This window comes from Grammomys surdaster, unplaced genomic scaffold, assembly GCF_004785775.1.
Source record: "Grammomys surdaster isolate TR1022 unplaced genomic scaffold, NIH_TR_1.0 243, whole genome shotgun sequence".
NCBI classification, from domain to species: domain Eukaryota; kingdom Metazoa; phylum Chordata; class Mammalia; order Rodentia; family Muridae; genus Grammomys; species Grammomys surdaster.
Genome location: NW_021604688.1, coordinates 1,706,097 through 1,728,928, shown reverse-complemented (window position 1 = coordinate 1,728,928; position 22,832 = coordinate 1,706,097). Strand labels below are relative to the sequence as shown.

Genomic DNA, 22,832 nt, shown 5'->3' with positions numbered 1-22,832 from the left:
TAGCTAAGAATTAGAAAGCTAAAACAGATACATTAGAGGTCATAATTTATGACCTTGAGTTAACATTAAGTCTCATTCGTATAAACAGGGTTTTCATGACATATTATTTTCATTCAGAATGTTCATAGGGACCTGAGTATAATAACTCCTAGGAACACTATATTATATATCTAATCTGGACCTTTGTAATCAAAGGCCCCGAGTAGCCTTCAGCAAGATGGGGTTAAGCACTCATCCTAGGTCTTGCATGCATTCGTGAGTACTTTATGAAGCTTTTGGTGAAACCTCACATAGATGGATATTGAAGAAGTTATAAGGAAGCTATCTGTATTATAAATTTCATTGTTCAGCCTTTTGAGAAGATGTATATACATCATCAAATTAGTGCCATATTCGATGTGAATAAAAGTAAAAAACTGACTGGTGTTATGTATTAATTTAATATTTTCTCTTGGCTGATATTCACACTGGGCCCCCAAAAGTTGTTCTTGGGTCTTTTTGGTGAATAAAGACCAAAGAACAACTTATGGCTTATAAGATACTGGTCCAATGATAAGTAGCTTTTATGTAACACTAGTAAATCCAAGACAGAATGAGAAATTGAGTAGCATACCATAGATGATATTAAACATGGAATTAAAGTATACTTACTGTTGTGATTATGTGTGTTACTCAGCAATTGACTGGAATTTTTCTGCTATTTATGAGAATCTATAGTATTTATATAGTCAGGTTAACTTAAATCTTCAAACCTATCATATCATTTTAGGATATTGATTTTTTTTTTTTTTTAATTGCAGGAAAACATTCTCTGAGTATGTCAGTCCGAGGGAGACAGGATTTAGAAATTCAAGGCCCTCGACTTAACAACACGAAGGAAGAGAAGACATCTGTTAAGTATGGTCCTGACCGTCGTTTAGACCCTATAATCACCGAGGAGATGCCGCTGCTGGAGGTATCACACTTCTTTCTCTGTCAGGGCCTAACAATTACAGAGCCAGATGATGTTTCACAGAAAGTAATTTTAGGCTGAAGTTGTTGATACTACATTTGCTGTTGATAACATCTTGTTGGTGATGGTGGTAGTGGTGTTTTTTTGTTTTGAGGCTCTCTATGTAGTCCTGGTTGGCCTTGAACTTACAGAGATCTCACCTGCCTCTGCATCCTGAGTTGCTGGGATTTGAATTCCACTTTTTTTTTTTTTTTTTGGTTTTTGTTTCTGGTTTTTCGAGACAGGGTTTCTTTGTGTAGCCCTGGCTATCTTGGAACTCATTCTGTAGACTAGGCTGGCCTCGAACTCAGAAATCCGCCTCCCAAGTGCTGGGATTAAAGGCGTGTGCCACCACTGCCCAGCCCAAAGTCTTTTTCTAGTCCCAGAACTCTCAGTAGGATGGTCATTGTGCTATTTACTGATATTCTGAAAACATTTTTTAAATTCTTCATTATTCAGTTTTTGTTGTTTGTTGGGATAGTGTCTTAAATATGTAGCCATGGACCTTGATATATAGACCAGGATGGCCCGAAATCAGCCTACTTCTGCCATTCGAGTCTTGGAATTAAAGACACGGGCCACCATGTATGACTGTTTATTTATTTGCCTTTGATTGCTGTCTGTTTGATTCAGTAGTATTTCCTTATTTCTCTTTGTGTTGTGTGTTTAGCATGTCAAGCCTGACCTCGTAATCTCCCCCTTCGTATTCCAGCCTGTCAAGTTTTTTTTTTTTGGTTTTTCAAGACAGGGTTTCTCTGTGTAGCCCTGGCTGTCCTGGAACTCACTCTGTAGACCAGGCTGGTCTCGAACTCAGAAATCCACCTGCCTCTGCCTCCAAAGGGCTGGGATTAAAGGCATACACCACCACCACCGCCCGGCTCAAGTTCTTACAATAATAATTCACTAATGCTCTATAGTTGTAGGTAAGATTCGTGCCTAGAGATGAATTGATAAGAGATTAGAGTTTACATGTCATGTTAGGTCTGCCCTCATTTATACTGTAAAGTCATTGGTCATAAATGTTTGTCTGGAATTACACAGGTAAGAATTTAGGAGGACTTACTTTCAAAAGCAGAAAGCATTCTGATCACTATAGTAAGTTTTCAAAATAAATTTGTACAGGTTACCAAAACATAGTCAGTTCTACTAGTACGCAGTTCTTGTTAAGCCATATAATTGAAATGTGCCTTAGTTATTAAAGCTGTTAAAAATACTAGCCAGGCAGTAATGGTGCACACCTTTAATTCTAGCACTCAGAAGACAGAGGCAGGTATATTGCTGAATTTTAGGCCAGCCTGGTCTACAGAGTGGGTTCTAGGACAGCCAAGGCTACACAGAGAAACCCTGTTGTAAAAATCCAAAAGTGAAGAAAAGTATAACTTTTTTTTTTTCTTTTTTTTTTTTCCGCCCCCCAACTTTTTTGTATTTCTTTAATTATTTTGTGTGTGTGTGTTTTTTTTTTTTTTTGAGAACTTAATATGCGAGCCCCATATCTACATCACTCGGATTCCCTCTAACTTCTCCTATGTTCTCCCTCCCAATCTCTTTTTAAATTATGGTGCATGTGTGTGTCTGTATAAACCTGAGTCAGTCAGCTTTGCTCATGTGTACATGTTCATGCTGACTACTTGGAATTGTGTGGCCTAGCGAGAGCTTGTTTCTTATTGGCATCTGTAGCACTTCATCTGGAGTGGGACCATGTGGAATTTCCCCATCAGCAATTTCACATCAGCTGATGGTATCATTATACTGGTCTTGTTCTGGCAGCTATATTGTTGGATATATATCATGGGAGTATCTTCCTCGGCATATATAGAAAACACTAATAGCAGACACCCTGGTCTTCTGGCTCTTACAATCTTCCTTGATGTTTCCTAAGCTTTAGGTGTAGAGGTTGCAGCAAGTACTGTCTTACATGACAGTGGTTATAAATAGAGCCTCTTAGTCCCAATTCTAAGCAACTATGCTTAGAAAACTTGAATCACTATGTGGTTACGTGAGCTAGGTATGGTCATTAGCTTAAACTTTGTGGAACTTAACCATTCTGTGTTTGGAACTGCTTGTGTTATAGCTGCATCTGGGCAGGCTGTAGGGTTGGCTTCTTCCTCTACATATAAACAACTAGTGTTTGGGCTGATCAAGCATATTTGGGGTTGTTGGAGTCCTTTTGTGAGTACTGAGGTATGTTTTCTGAGAGTTTTATTTTGTCTTTTGTATGCTAAATCACTGAGAAGTTATTGTTTCTAGTTTTAATTTTTTAGCATTTCTGATCAGTGTATGAATCTAAAGGTGGTGGTTGAATAGTTTGAAGTATGCCTAGCTTTTATTCACAGGTTGAAACCCCTTTGTTTGTTAGGTCTGATGTTGCCCCATTGAGTTACTAAAACCCTGGTTGTTTGGGACTTCTTGGATTTTGAAGTTGTAGATGTGGAGCCATGGTTCTCTGGTGTGCCGTGGGTATTTACTGGTGGTGCAGTTAGCTACTTTTGACATGACAGTGATAAAGGTTATACGGCTTAATTTTCATCTAGTTTTTATATATCTATTTTAAATAGTTTGTTACTTGTCCATAGTCATGCCAGTTTGACAAGTCATCTTGTTCTTGTATTTGAAATTCAGAATTTAAAATCTGAGTAGCAAAATAGCTTTAGATACTTGATCCAAAGGAGAGTATGAGATAACTTGTTCTTTTAGAAAAGAAATGCAGTCTCTTGCAGTGTTGCTCTTTAGAGGCTCAGAATTTTTAACAGTGTAATAATATTTTTTCCCTCCAATGCAGGTGTTCTTTATACATTTTCCTACAGGGCTCCTCTGTGGAGAAATCCGAAAGGCATATGTAGAGTTTGTCAATGTCAGCAAGTGTCCTCTGACTGGATTGAAAGTTGTGTCTAAACGTCCAGAGTTCTTCACTTTTGGTGGCAATACTGCTGCTCTAACACCGCTGAGCCCCTCCACATCTGAGAACTGCAGTGCCTATAAGACAGTTGTGACAGCTTCCCCCTCCTTGGGGACAGCATTTGTGTCAACAGCATCATCTGTGGACTTTGGAACTGGCACAGGACAGCAACTGGAGGCCATTCCTGTCCCCCTTCCTGACTCTGTGCTACTCCCTGGAGCTTCCATCCAGCTGCCAATGTGGCTTCGTGGGCCAGATGAAGAAGGTGTCCATGAAATTAACTTTTTATTTTACTATGAAAGTGTTAAAAAGCAGCCTAAAAAACGGTGGGTAATTTAAAACTTTTAATGTGTAATATCCTTACTTAATACTTAATATACACATTTGAGTAAATATTTGATACTCGTTATAATTATTACATATAATTATTACATATAATTAATTATTACATTGATTACTAAGAAGTAACCAGCCTCCAAATTATGCATAATTACTGTATCTAAACTTGTTATAATTATAACTTAATTCTAGGTAGATAAGAATGTAAACATTTAACTACATGAAATTTTTTTAATGTAGAAAATGAAAAAAAAAAACCAAAATTTTTAGTTGTTTTTAGTTTATAAGCTTACTGTTCTTATTAAACTTAAGGGCTGTGTCATTTGTGTATAAGCCCCCACCCATACTTCCGTCCTTTTGTAAGAATGTGATTTTGGCAAGTGTGAGAAATGAATATACAATGCCATCCAGTGGATGATCATTTAACGAATGTAGCCTCAACTTACTGGGACAACATCAGACCTTCATGTTGCACAGCAGAATTCTAGTGCTACTGTTATCTTTATAAAATTAACATTTTTTATTCTGTAGAATATCTAAATGTTGTGAAATAGTGTAAGGACAAAACCAGGAAAATACTTGAAGTGATGGTACATTTTAGGGCCTTAGTAATGTGAATTTTCCTTAAGAGGAAAACAGGCCAAACTCTGACCAGAGAAGCTCTAGTGCTGTGGTAGTGAGAGAAGCTTCAGAGGGCAGGAGAGATTTCACAACATGGATACTGAGTGGATAGGAATCAGCTTTGTGTATGCACAACAGTTCACCAATCAGAGAACAGGAACTAAATGGTGGGGAAGAAGTCAGTAGGGTTCAGTGTGGTAGCACGGGCCTGTAATCAGGGTGAAGGCAAGATCAGGACTAGAGGCCACTCTGACTTTGACATAGTAAAAACAAAACATTATATTTGAAATGTACAGCTTTGAGTACCAAGTTAAATTTGAGGTTTGAGGCCTGGGGATATGTGTCCTGATAGTTAAGAGCTCTTGATGTTCTTCCAGAGGACTCATATTTGGTTCTCAGCATCTAATTGGATGTCTTACAACTGTGTGTAATCAGTTTATGTGATCTGGTGCCTTCTTCTGTCCTCTATGGATACTCATAGGTACACATGTGGCGCACACACACAAATTTTTAAAAAAGTGTGGTTTGGTTTGGTATTTTTAATTTTGAGACCTATATATTTATTTTGAGACAAGATCTCACTATGTAGCCTTGGCTAGCCTGGAACTCACTGTAGACCAGGATGGCCTCAAACATTCAGAGATTTTCCTAACTTTGCCTCGCTTATCAGTACGTGCTACCACACTTCTGGGACATCTTTTAAGAGAGAAGATGTAATTGTTGCTGTGTGACTATGACATGGTTGAATTTGACCAGCCAGAGAAAACCCTAGAGCCAGAAATACTATGAGTTTCCTTCCAAACTGAGAATAAACAACTAAACTGAACATAAGTTACCTCATTGTATTCTTTGTTTTTCTGGTTATATGCAATCCTGGAAGTTACTGTGTTTCTGGCCTTTATCTAAAATTAGAGATTTTTAACATAAGGAGAGAATCTTAGATTCAGTTTGCTTATGTTTTTAATCTTCAGACACAGAATATTAAGACACACTGCAGTTATTTGTACTAGCCGGTCTTTGAATGTGCGAGCAACTGTCTGCAGAAGTAATTCACTTGAAGATGAAGAAGGCAGGGGTGGCAATATGCTAGTCTTCGTGGATGTAGAAAATACCAATACTGTAAGTTATTTTAAACATGAATTTTGTTTTAAAGTCTATGTAGAAATGTTTGGGGTCTAGTACATTTTTTTTTCTCCACAATTTGGCGTAAGTATGAATTTAGAATTATACACATGGACTAGTATAAAAACATCTTAAGATTCTCTCTCTAATGGCTTTGATATTGCAAAAGGATCTACTGGTAATAGTTTGGTACATTGATATAAGGTATAGTGTTCAGTGATGCAGTCTTAGAGGTAATGAAGTGTGTGTGGATCTCTGTGGATTTTATTTTCCATATTAATAATCCTATGTTCAAATGTTCTGACAATCCCATTCCCTTTAGGCGTTTCTGTCTATACACTCTAAATATCAAAACGATGTGACTATAAAGCTTATAGAGCCTCAAGCTGATCAGTTCAGATACTTATCAAATGTTACTAGTTTTGTAATACTTACTTTTAGTTTCATAAATCTGTAAAAACATTTTTGAAGAAACTGAGATTTATTTTGTTGAAATGTTGGTGACTTTTACGAGATTATGTTCATTATTTGAGTAAAAAAATGTTGATAATTTCTAATGTCAGATTATCTCAGTTAGGAAAACATAAAAATTATGTACAATAACTGGGTAGTAGCAGTGCATGCCTTTAATCTCAGCACTTGGGAGGTAGGAGCAGTGAGATCTTTGTGAGTTCAAAGCCAGCCTGGTCAGAGTTCCAGGACAGTCAAGGCTACAGAGAAATCCTGTTTCAAAAAAATAATACACACACACACACACTATTGTCTCACTGGGTTTTAATGTAAATAACTTTGAACTTGTCAGCCTCCTGAGTGCCAGGATTATAGGCATAATTGCTTGTTTTTCAACCTTAATGAGAATGAGATATTTCAGGAGGAAAAAGCCTCAGAAATAAAAGAAAATGTCATACTTTTTTGTTGAGAGATATCTGGTCTCAAACTGAGGCCCCTGCTTCTAACTCCTGAGCACTGAGATGATAGATGTGGGCCACCATGTCTGGCTTATTTATAGAATGATTCAGATTGCACATAAGGCCTCATGGATGCTGGGCCAGTGGTGACCCTCACTCAGAAAAGGTCATAGTTTTAATTAACAGTCCACAACAGATCTATTTTTTCTCTTTTGAATGAGGGTCTCATACCCAGGGAAACCTGAAACTTGAGGTGTAGTCTATAAACAGTAGTTTTTAAGAGCTCCAGCCTCCCAAGTGTTGGGATTTAGATTTGAACTGCCATACCTGTCTTTCAAATGAGTTTCATTATTAAGTACTACTAGAAACAGTAGATTTTAATAACATTATGTGTGGATTTGAATTGTAGCTAATATATCTCTTGGGTGTAATGTTGCTTCCTCTAAAGATGTTAGATAGGTATTTGAATAACTTTCTGAAATAAATACTGTTGAATTGTTTCAAATACATACTACATTTAATGTATTTATTTCCAAAGATTTGTTTTTATTTTATGTGTGTAAATATTTTGCCTACTTGTATGTAAGTGTACTGCATGTGTGCCCAGTGCCCACAGAAACCTAAAGAGGCTGGATTCTCTGAAAATGGAACTAGAGATTATTGTAAGCTGCCATTTGGGTGCTGGGAACTGACTCTAGGTCTTCTGGAAACTCAGCAGATCTCTTAACCATTGGTCCATCTCTCCAGCCTCCAAATCTAAAGGATTTGCTTCTCCCCATTTCTCTTCCCTGTACTGGATTAAACGGGGGCCTTCTGCATGTGGCAAGTTCTCAACCACTGAACTCTGTCCCTGCCCTCTAATGTTACTTTTGATTGATTTGAGTAACATCTGATTCTGTCCTCATTGGAGTATATGACTCTGTGCTCTTACCCTTGAGTGACTTTTGTATGCCTTTTTGACAGAGTGAAGCGGGGGTTAAGGAGTTCCACATGGTGCAGGTATCAAGCAGTAGCAAGCACTGGCAGCTACACAAATCTGTGAATATCTCCGAAAACAAAGGTCTGTACCCTGAGCCTCACACTGAGTTTTATTAGGAGAACTGTGTTGGTTACTTTCTTGTTGCTGTGACCAAATATGTGAAGAAGCAACTTAAGGGAGGAAGGGTTTGTTTGGGCTACAGTTTGAAGGGATGTGGTCATCCTTTCAGTGAAGCATGTGGGCAGGAGCATGACAATTGGTCACATTGCCTCTACCATCAGGAAGTGGAGAGAGTAGATAGGAAGGAAGTGAGGTTTGGTATAAGCCCTCAAGGCCCACTCCTCCGTGACCTCTTCCACCAGCAAGGTACCACTAGCTGTGACCACTTGTTCAAAGATACTAGCCATGGGGCATTTCACATTTGAAGAGTAGGAATTAACTGAACAAATGGGAAAATCTGTATATTCTGAATACATGGCATATCCATGTTTACTGCAGAAAAATTGTTGTGGCTTCAGTATAATTATGCTGTCACTCGTAGACCTTGATGGCTAGTAAAATACATCAGCATTTAATTTTTTCTTTACTTATTTATTTTTGTGTTTGTGTCTGCACTCAGGTGCACATGCATTTTTCCACAGCATACATGGTGGAGGTCAAAGGACGACTTAAGGGAGTCAGTCTCCTTCTACCATGTGGGATGCCAGTATTAGACTCAGGCTTGGTAGCAAGCACCTTTACCCATTGAGCCATCTCTCTGACCCTATAAGAACATTTTTTAAAGGCCAGATACAGTAGTGGAAAGTACACTATGACAAAAATATAATTTGTATAAATCACAGATATGGAAAAATTCCAAAAGGAAATGATTAAAAAAATACTAAAAGGATATGGTCTAGTGGTAAGATTGTGGGCCCCTAGAACCCCAAGTTCTAACCTTTTGAACTTTCTGCTTAGAATGTCAAATGTCAAACATACACACAGAGAATCAGAGTCACATATGCTTGTATATCCTAAGATGCTGATTTATTTTATTTATTTATTTATTTATTTATTTATTTATTTATTTATTTATTTATTGGTTTTTCGAGACAGGGTTTCTCTGTGTAGCCCTGGCTGTCCTGGAACTCACTCTGTAGACCAGGCTGGCCTCAAACTCAGAAATCCACCTGCCTCTGCCTCCCAAGTGCTGGGGTTAAAGGTGTGTGCCACCACTGCCCGGCTAGATTCTGAATTTTATTTAACCTCTTCAAGTGGTTAATCAATATCCTTTTTGTATGTGTGTGTGTGGGGGGGGGTGAGTGTGAAACAAGGCCTCTCTGTGTAGCGCTGGCTATCCTGGAACTTATGTAGACTAGGCTAGCCTCAAACTCAGAGATCTGCTTGTTTCTGCCTCTTGAATGCTAAGACTAAAGGCATACATCACTACACCCAGTAAATGAAATTGTTTGTATAATTATTGATTGCTTTCTGTTTCAACCAAGGAAATCTGAATAATGAATTGGGATTTGCACATTGTAACCTGAGAAACATTTTTATTCCCAGATGCCAAACTTGCCAGTAGGGAGAAGGGAAAGTTTTGCTTCAAGGCAGTAAGATGTAAACAAAAAGAAGGTAAAGTTGTTTTACTCTCACACTTTCTTAAATGTCCGTTTTATATGTTACAGCAGTGATGTGATTAATTTGTTTTCCTGTGTGTGTGGTTTTTTTTAAGGTGGTATACAGTCCTCAGAAAAATACACTTTTGCAGATATCATCTTTGGAAATGAACAGGTATGCAATGATCCACAATAATTATTTGATATAAAAATCTTAACTTTCAAGTATCTGTCTTTTTTGGAAAAAACTGTAGCATCACTAATAACTATCTCTGAAAAGTGAGTATCTGACTTTATTGAGTTTTACACCTACCTTTAATCCGTGAGATAGTCTAAACATGCTGTAAGGATGAACCACACTTCTTTACTTACATAAAGCTCACTTCTTCTGAAAGTGTCCAGTAAGATAGGCACAGTAATTGGGATTTTAGAGAAGCCGTAATTACTTGAGGAAACTGCTGTGTTTAGGAAAGTGCCATAGTGCAGCTTATCAACTAGAACCCTGGTTTCTAAGTCTGCTTATAATTATTTTCTTATGCTGTCACCTTCAATTTGGGGCATATCACATGGTTCCAAGACCTAGAAACATTGGGTGCATAGGCTGTCTTGGAATTGGAAAGGTCTTCATAACACTTGAACATGAGTCACCTGGAGCAGTGCTCTTCAAATGTTGAGAAGTATGCATTGGGGATCTTTGCTCTCAAGACTGTGGTGGAAGCTCAGGTTCTATGTGGTTGTCAGTTCCTGAGTGATATATGAAGTAGCTTCATCTTTAGACCTTAGGTTTGAATATCAAAATGTAGAGAATTATTTTTAGGATAAAGGCTGTTCTTCTCTACTTCTGAAGTTCCATTATGATCTACAATAGAGTTTGAGAATACGGTTTTTTAAATGTTCTTGAAGACATGGTATCCTGTAGTTCAGCCTGGCTTTGAACTCCTGATGTAGCCAAGGATGACCTTGAGCTCATCTTCAAGTCTGTACTTCCCAAGAACTGGGAATGCAGACTTAGGTCACCATGCATCCCTATATTTATTAGTTAGGGTTTCATTGTTATGAAGAAACACCATGACCAAGGCAATTCTTACAAGGGACAGCATTTAGTTGGAACTGGCTTACAGGTTAGGAGGTTCAGTCCATTGTCATCAAGGCAGGAGCTTGACAGCATGTAGGCAGACATAGTGCTGGAGGAGCTGAGAATTACACATCTTTTTTTTTTTTTTTGGTTTTTCGAGACAGGGTTTCTCTGTGTAGCCCTGGCTGTCCTGGAATTCACTCTGTAGACCAGGCTGGCCTCGAACTCAGAAATCCGCCTGCCTCTGCCTCCCAAGTGCTGGGATTAAAGGTGTGCACCAACACCGCCCGGCAGAATTACACATCTTGTTCCAAAGGCAAACAAGAAAAGACTGGCTTCCAGGCAGCTAGGAGAAAGGTCTCTCAAAGTCCACCCCCACAGTGATACACTTCCTCTAACAAGGCCACACCTCCTAATAGTGCTACTCCCTGAGCCATTCATATTCAAACAACCATACCTATGTGACCATGCCTGGTGGGTTTGCAGGCCTATGTTATCCTACCAGGCTTTCCTTGTGGAACTGAAGCTTGAACCCAGAGCTTTGGGTATGCTAGGCCCTCACTCTGTCAATTGAGCTATCTGCCTAGCATGGACAAAATTTATTAACATTTTGTTTAATTTAATTTAATTTTGTGTGTGATCACATACATGTACTTGTGTCCCAGGGTGGATGTGTGGAGATCAGAGAGAGGACCACGCTCTGGAGTCAGTTCTTTCCCTGTGTTAGAGACAGGCTCTTTCTTCTCTCCCTTGTGTCTGCTGCACTCCATGTTCCCAGGCTAGCTGGCCTACAGGTTTTGAACTGCTTCTTTCTGGATTTTCACTTTTCCATAAGGATGCTGGGATTAAAATGGGCTCTAGAAATCCACTTCGGGTCATCTAGCTTGTGTGACAAGTTCTTACTTTTTTTTTCTTAGTTTTTTTCCAAGGTGGGATTTCTCTATATAGCCGTGGCTGTCTTAGAACTCACTCTGTAGACCAGGCTGGCCTCGAACTCAGAAATCCGCCTGCCTCTGCCTCCTCCCAAGTGCTGAGATTAAAGGCGTGCGCCACCACTGCTGGCCAAGTGCCTACTTTTGAACCATCTCCCAGTCCTGCTGTTATCTGGAGAGGTCGTCTAGTGAGTCACACTGTCATGAATGACAGTGCTGTTTACAAAATGACTTCTTCATGCTCTTTAACAATTCCATCCACCTCTAAAGTATTGCATTTCTCTAATTAGGAGTGTTCATATGACTCGCCTTTTTTAATGTAAAATTGTATTTTTTTTCTTTTATCTTCCCTGGACACATGGAGAATCATGGAAGCATAGACTATTTTGGTGTAACACCTTTTAAGTAATTACCTTCTGAGTAATTTGCACTAAATGGCCTTCACATATTCAGCTGCATAGACAGGAAATTAATAAATGAACTTTAGAATACATATGAGTTTTAGAATTGTAAATTTTGGCGGATTACATTAATGAGTGACAGTTTTGACAGGGTAGTTTGTTAAAACACTAATGTTGACAAGTGCTTTTTTTTTTTCTTTCAACAGATAATAAGTTCAGCAAGTCCATGTGCAGATTTCTTTTACCGAAGTTTATCCTCAGAGCTGAAGAAAACACAAGATCAGCTTTCCACATATCCAGAGAAGCACACTGCAGAGGGTGCTGTGAGGCTGATTGAGAAGTGCAGTGAGGTGGACCTGAGCATTGTCATCCTGTGGAAGGTGGGACACTGTTGGCAGCAGGCCAGCTTAAGACGGTTACATCTTCTTTGTTTTCATTTTACATTTTGAGACGGGGCTTTCTGTCTAGCACAGGTGGGCTTCAAACTCTATACTCTTGCTTTAGCTTCATGAGTGTTGGAAATACAGGTGTATACCATCACATCCAGCCTGGATAGCCATCCATCCATCCATCCACCCAACCACTGCCTGCCTGCCTTTGTTTCTTAGTTTCTTCCTTCTCATTCCCTTTCTGTTTCCCTTTTCTTCTCTCCCTCTATTCTTCCCTCCTTTATTTTATTTTTTTGTTTTTGAGACAGGGTCTCAATATGTAGCTCTGTTATCCTAGAACTTGTTACATAGACCAGGCTGGACTTGAATTTACAGAAATCCATCTTTCTTGGATTAAAGATGTTTATTACTACATTCATGTCTAGATATTTTCAAACTGGAGAACAACTGTACTCATTTATATTTTTTAATTAAAATTTTTACTTTCAATATTGAAATTATTAATAGCTCCACAGTGAGTTTTTGAATGCTTTTGTCTAAAGAAAAGAATTCAATACGAGTGAATGGTTTTCTTCTGTTGGTTAGTGTTGTTTTTTTGTGTCACCAAGAATATTGTGGACATGCTAGTCTATGAAAGCAGGTGCCATTAAACTCTGTGTTTAAAGAAATTGTAAAGAAATTGCTCTGTGAGTCTGTGGTGCTCAGTTTCCTGGACTTATTGCTGTTTGTGCTCCATCTTTTTGTGTGCATTTTTTCCCTTTTTATCTTTTTTCTTTATTTACTTATTGGTACTGGAAGTAGTTTATATTTTTGAAAACATGCTGACATTGCATGAATTTCAAATGAGACACTGCTTAAATAAGTTGCATATTAATTGTAGAACGAGTTTTACTTTTAAAAAGACAATACTTGTGTATTGTTATGCATTAGCTTGAAATCATAAGCTCTTGAATGCCCCTTGAAGTAAGATTTTGAGTAATACATGCTATAATGTGTACTCAACTGTCAAGTCCACAGTGACCTTGGTTGAGAAGAACACTTTACTTTTCCCAGAATGGCCCACTGATCACATGTAAAGGAAGCTGTGTAATCCCTGATGGAAAGAAAGTAGAGGTTGAATGTATTAAAGGCTATGATAGAGTACCTGGAGTTGCATTTACACTGAGTTGAGAAAATGTCCATAAATTAGAGAGAATTTAAAAATACCTATCCCCTTCTGGTTTGGGCTTTTTATTTTTCTCACAGGATCTTACTAATCAAGGTTGGCCTTGAGCTCCTGATCCTTCCCATACTTCCTAGCTTCTGGGATCACAGGTGTGCTATCACACCTGGCTAGCGACTTAACGCTTGTAAAGTCATCTCAATTGTGGGATATCCTGCATAGGAACAGGAGGATTTTTGATCAAACACTATTCAGCACCAAATTCATATCTCGGGCATCAAATTGTTTTGTTTGGTTTTGAGACAGGGTCTCCATATATAACTCAGGTTGGCCTGAAAGTCTCTATGTAAAAGATGTCAAACATTGTCCCAAGACTCAGTCAGTGAACTCCTATAAGGTTAAGGAGCTGCTCAACAGACTGACTTCGGAGTTCCAGGCTGAGTGAGCTGTGGCTGTCTTGTGCCTTAGGACAAGAATACTCAAAGTGCGACCCCACATGACAAGCCGTCACTGGTCAGTGAATACAGAAATTGAACATACTCAAGCATTAAGATTCTTTCAGTATTCTGATGTAGTCTCTTGAATCTAAAGGAAATTTGGCTTATAAAAAATAAGTCAAGGCTGGAGAGATGGCTCAGCAGATAAGAACATTGGGCTGTTCCTCCAGAGGACCCAGGTTTAACTCCTAGCAACCACATGGTGGCTTATAACTCCAGTCCCAGGGCATCCAACATTCTCTTCTGGCTTCCCCAAGTCCCAGTCACACATACAGTGCAGAGACATACATGCCAGCAAATTACTGATATACATAAAGAAATAAAATTAAAAAACAGAACTCCAGATAAATCTTGTATATTATATTTTTTTAAAGATTTATTTATTTATTATATATGAATACACTGGTAGCTGTCTTCAGACACACCAGAAGAGGGCATCAGATCTCATTACAGATGGTTGTGAGCCACCATGTGGTTGCTGGGATTTGAACTCAGGACCTCTGGAAGTGCAGTCAGTGCTCTTAACCACTGAGCCATCTCTCCAGCCCTCTTGTATATTATATAATGTGGCAATTTAGTAAATCAGAGCCATTGGCAAGTATTTCTCTAGAACAAAGTCAATTCAAGAGACAGAAAAATTATAAGTTGGAGCAGATATTTTAAAGTAGATGAATTCAATTTACCATTTATTAGTAGAAAAAAGCCTTTTTAAAAACAAACAAACAAACACAAACAAACAAAAAATATGTAGTGTAGCCAGGTATGGTGCCATGTTCCTGTAATTCTAATATTCAGAAGGCTTAAGTTTGATTCCAGCCTGAGCTATAGAGCACATTCCACTCCCCTCTGTGATGTACAGTGAGACCCTATCTTGGAAAAAGGGATCAAAACCAAAAGAAAGTGTCTGGATTCAAGTGGGCATGCTGGTACACACCTATAATGCTAGTACTCAGGGCAGACAGAGCCACAGGTTTCAAGCCACCCTGGACTACACAGTCTGACAAGGCGTGGCCATTTTCACTCACTGGATTTAGTTACAGTCACCTGTATTTTGACAGTTGAGTAAAGAAGCTTATATGTTACTTCTTGGTCTTTAACTGAGATCACCTTCAGAAAGCAGCCTTTCTGTGGGCTTGTGGAGATGGCTCAGTGAGTAAAGTGCTATGCAAGCATAGGACCTAAGTTCAGATCCCCAGAACCCAGGGTCCAAGCCAGGCACTGGCCTACATCTGCAACAGTAGTGCAGGGCAGACAGAGAGATGGGTCCCTGTAGTTCCCTGAGAGCAGCCTGTGAAGCAGCTCCAGGCTTAGTGAGAGGTGACTGAGGAAGACAGTACATTCGGAGATCTGGCTCTCAGGAGCACCCACCCACGTGTGCATGTTCACACACAAAAAAGGTCTATGTTGCGGCACACTTCTTTGGAGTTATTTCTTGAAAGTCTATTGAAAACAAGGAAAAAAACTCCTCAAGATTCATTTCTTTGAAATACTTGGATAACCTGAGTTATAGAAAAGCCCAAACAGATTGAGAGGGAGGGGCAGCTGGTTCTTTATGGGATAGATGAAATACTGACATGAGATTATTCCTAATTGAGAGATACTAGGTGTCATTTTTTTCTTTCCACCAGATGTTGAGATGGTTACTTTTGAGGTTTCTACCTTGAGTGAAAGGTGACATTTCTGTTGGTTGCGTTTTTAGGCATTCGTGGTAGAAGATAACAAGCAGCTTATTTTAGAAGGCCAGCATCATGTTGTTCTTCGAACTGTGGGGAAAGAAGCCTTTTCACACTCTAAGAAACAGGTAAGGACAGTTGCTGTGAGGCTGGTGTGATGTTTTCATGTGTGTGGATTGTTGTCCTTACCTCATGCTCATGGTCTCTGTGCCTCACCACATCCCCTCTGCCTGTTTTCCATGTTCTGAGACAAGATATAGTTACACTGCTCTGGCTGGCCTCAGTGCAGATACATGGCTCTGCCTTGGCCTCGGTGCTGGAGTTAGAGGCATGCATCACATGTCTAAATATCCTTCTGTGGCTCCTGTTTATATCTTTTCTCCTGGCAGGTGAAATGTAGAAATTTATTCAGTGTTACTTAATTTACTGAATCCTGAGCCTCACACATGATAAGCCCACACTCTACCACTAAGCTATATGCCTTTAACCCTTATTTAGAAATTATATTGTTTTAGATAACTTGAATATATTAGTAATACATTTTAAAGTATTTAGTCATATGTATTGTTTTTATTTTAAAGGTGAATGTTTTGCTTGTATGTATGTCTGTGCACCATGTGTATGTTTGATGTTCATAGACCATGTATGAACACCATGTGCACACAGTGCACACAGACTTAGGAAGAGGGTGTTGGATCCTGGAAGTGGAGTTAGAGTTGTGAACCGGGTCCTTTAGAAGAGCAAACAGTGTTCTTAATGCCTGAGCCGTCTCTCCATCCTTAATAATGCATTTTCCAAACTTAAAATCAAAGGTAGCCAGGCACTAGTGGTGCATGCCTAGTCCCAGCACTTGGGAGGCAGAGGCAGGCGGATTTCTAAGTTCAAGGCAACCCTGGTCTATAGAGTGAGTTCCAGGACAGCCAAGGCTACACAGAGAAACCCTGTCTCGAAAAAACTAAAAAAAAGAAAAAGAAAAAAAAAAAAAAGAAAATCAAAGGTAGTCACAAACATAGAGTTTTTACAAATGGAAACATGTTCTAACCGAAGACTGGGGTAGAGAAAAAGATCCTAACTGCTTTCCAGAAACTTCTCCAGTCTTCCTGAGCTCTTTGTCTTCTGGATTATTCTGGATTGTCTTCTGGCCATTTCAGTTCATTTTGGTTGTTTTCCAACCAAAAGAACAGTGGGTTCCTGGAACATTGATTGACTCCAAGACTGAGGGAAGGGGAAAGTAAGGTGAGCTGTAAGACCTTATGGAACCAAGTATGAGGTGTCCACAGCTTAGGAGAGCATGCTGGCTTGTATTGCTTGTCTGTGACAGTGTTGCTGTTCCCCTCCGCTAGTCCTCATAAGCACTCTGTGCACTGTTGAGGTAGAGTCAGCTGTGCTGGGAAATAAGTAGAGCTGTGTCTGTGGCCGGTATGAGGTAGTTTTGATGCCGTTGTTCAGTTTCTTCCTTTAAGAAGAAACAAAGTCCTGTCTCAAGAACCAAGGAGGGAGAGAGGGAGAGGAGGGGGACAACTTAAGTCCCTTCTGCAGTTAGCCTAGGTTGGCCTCAAACTGGCTGTGTAGCTGAGGTTGACCTTGAATTGCTGATTCTCTTGCTTCCTCCATCCAAGAGCTGGGATACAAGGCATGCATGGGATTCCAGCAGTGCCACTGGGCCTGGTGTATAGGGTGCGGGTTCTTGAACTCATGCACACCAGGCAAGCAGTGTGCCAGCCGAGCTATCTCCCCAGCACATGTTAGCCTTTAAGTCATATGTTTGTGTCTATGTTTATTTATATATGTGTTTATATATTTTAACAAATCTCAAATGTTTGATTTTACCAATAAAGTCTCGGGAGCCGAATGCTGGGGTGAAAGTGTACTAGCTCAGAGAGGCAGAGGAAGTACATAGCTGACCTTCTTCAGCTGACATCCCACAAGGAAAGCGCAAGCTCCCCTCTCTCTCCACACTGTCTCCAAAAACCTTCAGACTGAATGTCCCTCCCTTCTACTTCCTGTGCGTCTGTCTGTCTATTCTGACTCCCTCTTACTCTCTATGGTATTTCCTCTGTTCGCTTTCTATCAACTAGTTGCTTCTTCTGCCTCTTGATCTGTGGTTAAATTTATTCAATCCTGTTTACAATAAGCTCTTGGATTACAAAAACCCTGCTTACAGAAAGCTGTTATATTAAAGGTGTGTACTAGGACTGAGCCACACTACAACTAGAATCAGGTTTTTCCAGTAAGTAATACAATCTTGGGGTTCACAATGTGATCAAATATCCTGAAACATATTTGAAACACTAAATCTGTGAAATAAAGCAATATATTTTCAAAGTGAGCTTTTTTTTTTTTTTTTTGGTCAGTTCTTAATCTTAAACTGGTGCTATATAATTGAATATCCACAGCCTAAGTAGTAAACAATTTTATTGGATAAGAATTATATCAATCATTGGAATGATCAGTTATGGAATCTAAATTTACATATAAGAAAAGTATTAAGGTAATTATATAAGATCATAGAGCTAATATGTTGAATTGTTAGGTAAACGGAAATTAGTGTTTATTCCAGGCTATTTATATAGCAAATGACAGCAGCTGCTAGTTTAAATAATAGCAAAAAAATAAAAATAAACCAACTCTTTATAAGTAGGTTGTCTTCATTGTTTTTTTTTAAAGCCTGTATGCTGTAACTTTATTAAAGCATCATTTCATTATTAATCCTTTTCTTCTCTATTCTCAGGAGCCACCAGAAATGGAACTATTAAAGTTTTTCAGGCCAGAAAACACTACAGTTTCCACGAGACCATCAGTAGAGCAGCTTTCTAATCTCATTAAAACAAGTCTCCACTACCCGGAGTCATTTCATCATCCATTTCATCAGAAAAGGTTTGAGGGTTATTTCTGTTAAATTTCCTATGTACGTGTACAAGATACCTATTCTGAAAAATTAATATTATTTTGATAACAGCATTAACAGACACCAAAAGAAATTTAAAGTAATATTTAGTCTTAAGTAATTTAGCCTTTACAATTAGTGTCTGAAAATGTATGCTTTCTCTCTGTCTCCCTCTCTCCCTCTTTCCCTCTCTCCCTCTTTCCCTCTCTCCCTCCTTCCCTCCCTCCCTCTGTCCCTCCCTCCCTCTGTCCCTCCCTCCCCCTTCCCCTCTTCTCCCTCTCCCTCTCCCTCCCCCTCCTCTCCCTCCCCCTCCTCTCCCTCTCCCTCTTCTCCCTCCTCTCCCTCTCCCCTTCTCCCCCTCTGTCCCCACCTCTGTCCCCCTCTCTGTCCCCCTCTCTGTCCCCCCCTCTCCCCCGTCTCCCCCCTCCCTCTCCCTCTCTTCCCTCTCCCTCTTTACCCTCTCCCTCTCCTCCCTCTCCCTCTCTTCCCTCTCCCTCTCCCCCTTCCTCCTCCCCCCCTCCCCATCTCTCTCTCTCTCTTTCTCTCTCTCACTTTGAGTGTTACTGAGGATGGACATTGTCCCAGCCACTTCTTAGGTGTTAAAAGCTTTCTTTTTGAGTTAAGGTTAGACACATGCAGCATGACTAGCAGTGGAACTCAGATAGATTGTATCATTTAAGATTACAGCTATGTGTATTGTTTGTATATATGTATGAACACATGCCTTAACATTCAGTGGAAATCAAAAGACAGCCTTCCCTAGTTCTCTCCTCCACCATGTGGGGCCCAGGGAGGAAACGCAGGCTGTCGGCTTGCCAGCAATCTCCTTTACCTACTTAGCCATCTTGCAAACTAACACCCCCCCCACACACACACACACACCCTTGGGGGAACTTTTGAATACTAAATATCAGTAGGGAATGATTTGTTTGCAATGTTGGTAAATGACTTTAATGTATAAACAAAGTTTTTAAAATAAAAAGTTCTAAATCTGATGACACTTGAAAAGGCTGTCCATTTGCAGGTGTAAGATGGAGTGAGTTTTCTTGGAACTAATGTATCTGTGACAGCTGATGTTCAGGGTTCTGGGGAAGTCACCTTGGTAGAGCTGGGGAGGGATGTGACGAGACAGAAGAGAAATGGTAAGCAGTGAGCCAAGGAGAGAGGAACGCTGGAAAGGCGGGAAAGGAGCAGAAAAGCAGGAAGGAAAACAAGATGAAAGTGATGTCTCAGCAGTGGGCAGGTGGGGAGACAAAAGGTCAGCAGTCTAAAATGCCCTGAGAGGTCTAACCTCGGTGGACCATGATGTCAACAGGGGCTGAGGGTTGGAAGGGCAAGAGGAGGAGTGAGGAGCTCTGCACAGGGATCTGGGACATTCGCAGATGTCTGCATCTCCTTTCTAGGGACACTTCCATAAGCTATGAGTATTAGAGCCTTAGAGAATCAAATCGGCCCAGCATAGTGTAAGTGCCAGGGATTTCACTTTTCTTGTGTATTTTTTTTTTACCCCCGCCCCTCACATTTGTAATTTAAATGGAAGCGATGATGCAGACTGGGCATAGCCCCAGCATACCCTAAGCCATGCTGTGTCTAGAGACTGTGTCTAGAGACTGGTTATAGAAAGTGTATGTTCTCATATTTATTATGGAGAGATTTTATTAATGTATTTTATTTACAAAATAAGTTACCTAGAGTGACTTTGTGACTGAGCTTTTTTTTTTTTTTTTAATTTGAATTTGATTTTAAACTTGTGTTCTGTTAAATCTTCTTGTGTTATTTTTAAGAAACTTGTTTCTGAGAAGAAAGTGCATGGCTAATGGTTTTGTTTGTTGTCTTCCACAGCCTTTGCTTAGTACCAGTCACCCTTTTACTTTCTAACTGTTCTAAGGCTGACGTAGATGTAATAGTTGATCTCCGGCATAAAACAACAAGGTAAGAATTTATTTTTTGAATGGTTATTTTGTAGCCCAAAGTTTAGTAACCTTTAAAGCAATTCAGTATTTTGAAATTATACAGATTCTTGCCTAACATGGATAAAGCTATTCAAACATGCCCTAGATTTGTTTGATTTGTTTATATGGTATCAAAGAAGTGTTTACAGAGTTATTAAATATGAAGGGTTCTCCCCCCCCCATTTGAAAATAATACTTTACAAGGGAGTCTACTTTATACTGTAATACCCAATTCTCCTAGGGCCAGCAAGTTTGTCTCAGACATTTTTGTATTAGAAAATAAATCTGGGGTTGCAAAAATGTCTCAGTGGTCAAGAGCACTTGCTGCTCTTACAGAGGTTCTGTGTTTGGTTCCCAGCACTTGTATGGTGACATACAACCCAGGTCCAGGGAATCTGATACCTTCTGGCTTTGTAGATGAAGACTGCACTGTGGATTGTCATGTTACACCTCAGATTATGCCTTAAGATCCAAGCATAGTAAACTGTCTTATTAAATCATGCTGTGTTGTTAGGCACTGGGTTGTTTTCACTGTGTAGTTTTATAAAGTTTAATATTGTGGACATTCTTTTGCACACAGCTGTTTTTATATGTGCATAACCAAGAGGTTCAGAGCTCAGTTTCAAATCATGCTCAACACAGAGAAACCCTGTCTTGAAAAATCAAATCATGCTCCATTGTTTACTAAATGCCATTGTAAGGCATTAAATGAAATACTCTATCTTAGTGTTGTTCTTAGAAAATAACAATAACTGCTAACACATGGTTGATTGTTACAATGAATTGTTATTAATTTCATAAATAATTCCTAGAAATAAAAGGATTTGATGAAAGAAAGATGTAAGACTTCAGAGAAAAAACACAAAGGAAAGTTTACAACTTGCCATTTCCTTCCTTCTGTAGTCCCGAGGCATTGGAAACTCACGGATCATTCACGTGGCTTGGACAGACACAGTATAAGCTCCAGCTGAAAAGCCAAGAGACGCACAGTTTGCAGCTAAAGGCATGCTTTGTTCATACAGGCGTTTATAACCTTGGAACTCCAAGAGTATTCGCCAAGTTATCGGACCAGGTTACAGTATTTGAAACAAGTCAGCAGAACTCCATGCCTGCTCTGATTATCATCAATAATGTGTGACAGCTGACAGTCACAGACTGTCTGACTTTGTGGAATTGGTTTTACAGCAGCATTTGAAATACCCATCTTGTTAAGGAAGTTCTCTGAACAATGCAAATACAGGGACTTGGCATTTAGTTGACACAGTATGCTGGCTGGGCTGAGAATGCTTAGACTCCATTTTTTTTTCCTTTTAAACCTGGTAATAATTTACATGCTTATAATACAAAATTATTCCATACACCTTATTAAGCTGTGTCTTAAAAAAACCGTCCAAGTCTGTTGTTGCAACTTATCAAATGGTTGTGACTCTTAGGAGGTGACTTTGAGGAATGTAAGGCCTTGCTGGCAATACTCCTGTTAAGCCATTAGTCTGAAGATCCTACCTTTACTGTGAAGTTCTATAGAGTGTTAAATACAAATTTTCCTGCTTTGCCCAAACAGTTAGTTCTGTAAGATCAGTTTTGAACTTTGGTTACAGACACTCACATTTCAGTGTGGTGTCCCAATGACTTATACATAACTGTAAAAAAAAAGCTTTTCTGATGCTTTGAACATAGTTTTGGAAGGAGTTTGACTTTATTCCTTTGCTCATCTCTTACTGTCACACTATTTCACAATAAGATTTTTTGTCATTAAATCATATTCTTTATTATAATAACTTTAACAATTAAGTTGATCTGTTTAAAATATAAATCTATTCAAGTTAAAAATAAGCTTTTCAAAAATGTATTATATTTATAACAAATTTACTGTAAATAGAATAAAAACATACTATTCACTGTATAAATTTATTAGACGCCTTTTTTTAAAACCTGGCTTTGTGAGGATTTAATATGTTCTTTATGTAAAATAAATGTCAAACATGTACAGTAGGCACTAGCCTAGTTTCCTGTGAAAGCTTCATTGCCATTGTTTAAAAATGAAGCATGGTCTTTGTTCTTGAAGGGCAGATGCAGTTTTTATTTGCACATGTCCTGTCGGATACTGTGTGCAGGGCTGCATGGTCTGCCTTTACCCTGGTGGGAAGGTCATCCGCACCCCCACAGCTGCCTTCTCGGCAGCATAGGCACGGGTGCTAGTTATCCAGACTTCCTGTGGGAAGAATTACAGCTGAACTGAACAGGAAACTAAAGCAGCAGCCAGCCAGTCTCTTCTAGTGGGAACAATCTAGAACAAAGTACAGAGCTGGTAGGCTGGCGTTATGAAGTCTGCTCCCAGGATCTGTTCCCTTCCAAGAAGCACAGATTTTGTGTGCCTGGAGGAGATGGTGTGTAAGTCAGGAGAATATGT

General features: G+C 39.3%; 1 protein-coding gene across 3 annotated transcripts in view; it reads left to right on the top strand.

Moving 5' to 3' along the window:
- The window catches only part of Trappc8 (trafficking protein particle complex 8), a 76,792-nt gene extending 54,384 nt beyond the window's left edge, over positions 1–22,408 (top strand). The window contains exons 19-29 of one of the 3 annotated variants that reach the window (XM_028774837.1): positions 801–955; positions 3,771–4,213; positions 5,819–5,966; positions 7,841–7,937; positions 9,402–9,470; positions 9,571–9,629; positions 12,069–12,242; positions 15,610–15,711; positions 18,315–18,460; positions 20,313–20,402; positions 21,326–22,408. In XM_028774837.1, coding sequence (XP_028630670.1) covers positions 801–955; positions 3,771–4,213; positions 5,819–5,966; positions 7,841–7,937; positions 9,402–9,470; positions 9,571–9,629; positions 12,069–12,242; positions 15,610–15,711; positions 18,315–18,460; positions 20,313–20,402; positions 21,326–21,560 — 1,718 coding nt within the window. In that variant the 3' untranslated portion in view covers positions 21,561–22,408. The remainder of the gene's footprint in view (positions 1–800; positions 956–3,770; positions 4,214–5,818; positions 5,967–7,840; positions 7,938–9,401; positions 9,471–9,570; positions 9,630–12,068; positions 12,243–15,609; positions 15,712–18,314; positions 18,461–20,312; positions 20,403–21,325) is intronic. The other 2 variants (XM_028774836.1, XM_028774839.1) reach the window with 2 other exon arrangements.
- Positions 22,409–22,832: the final 424 nt, after the last annotated feature.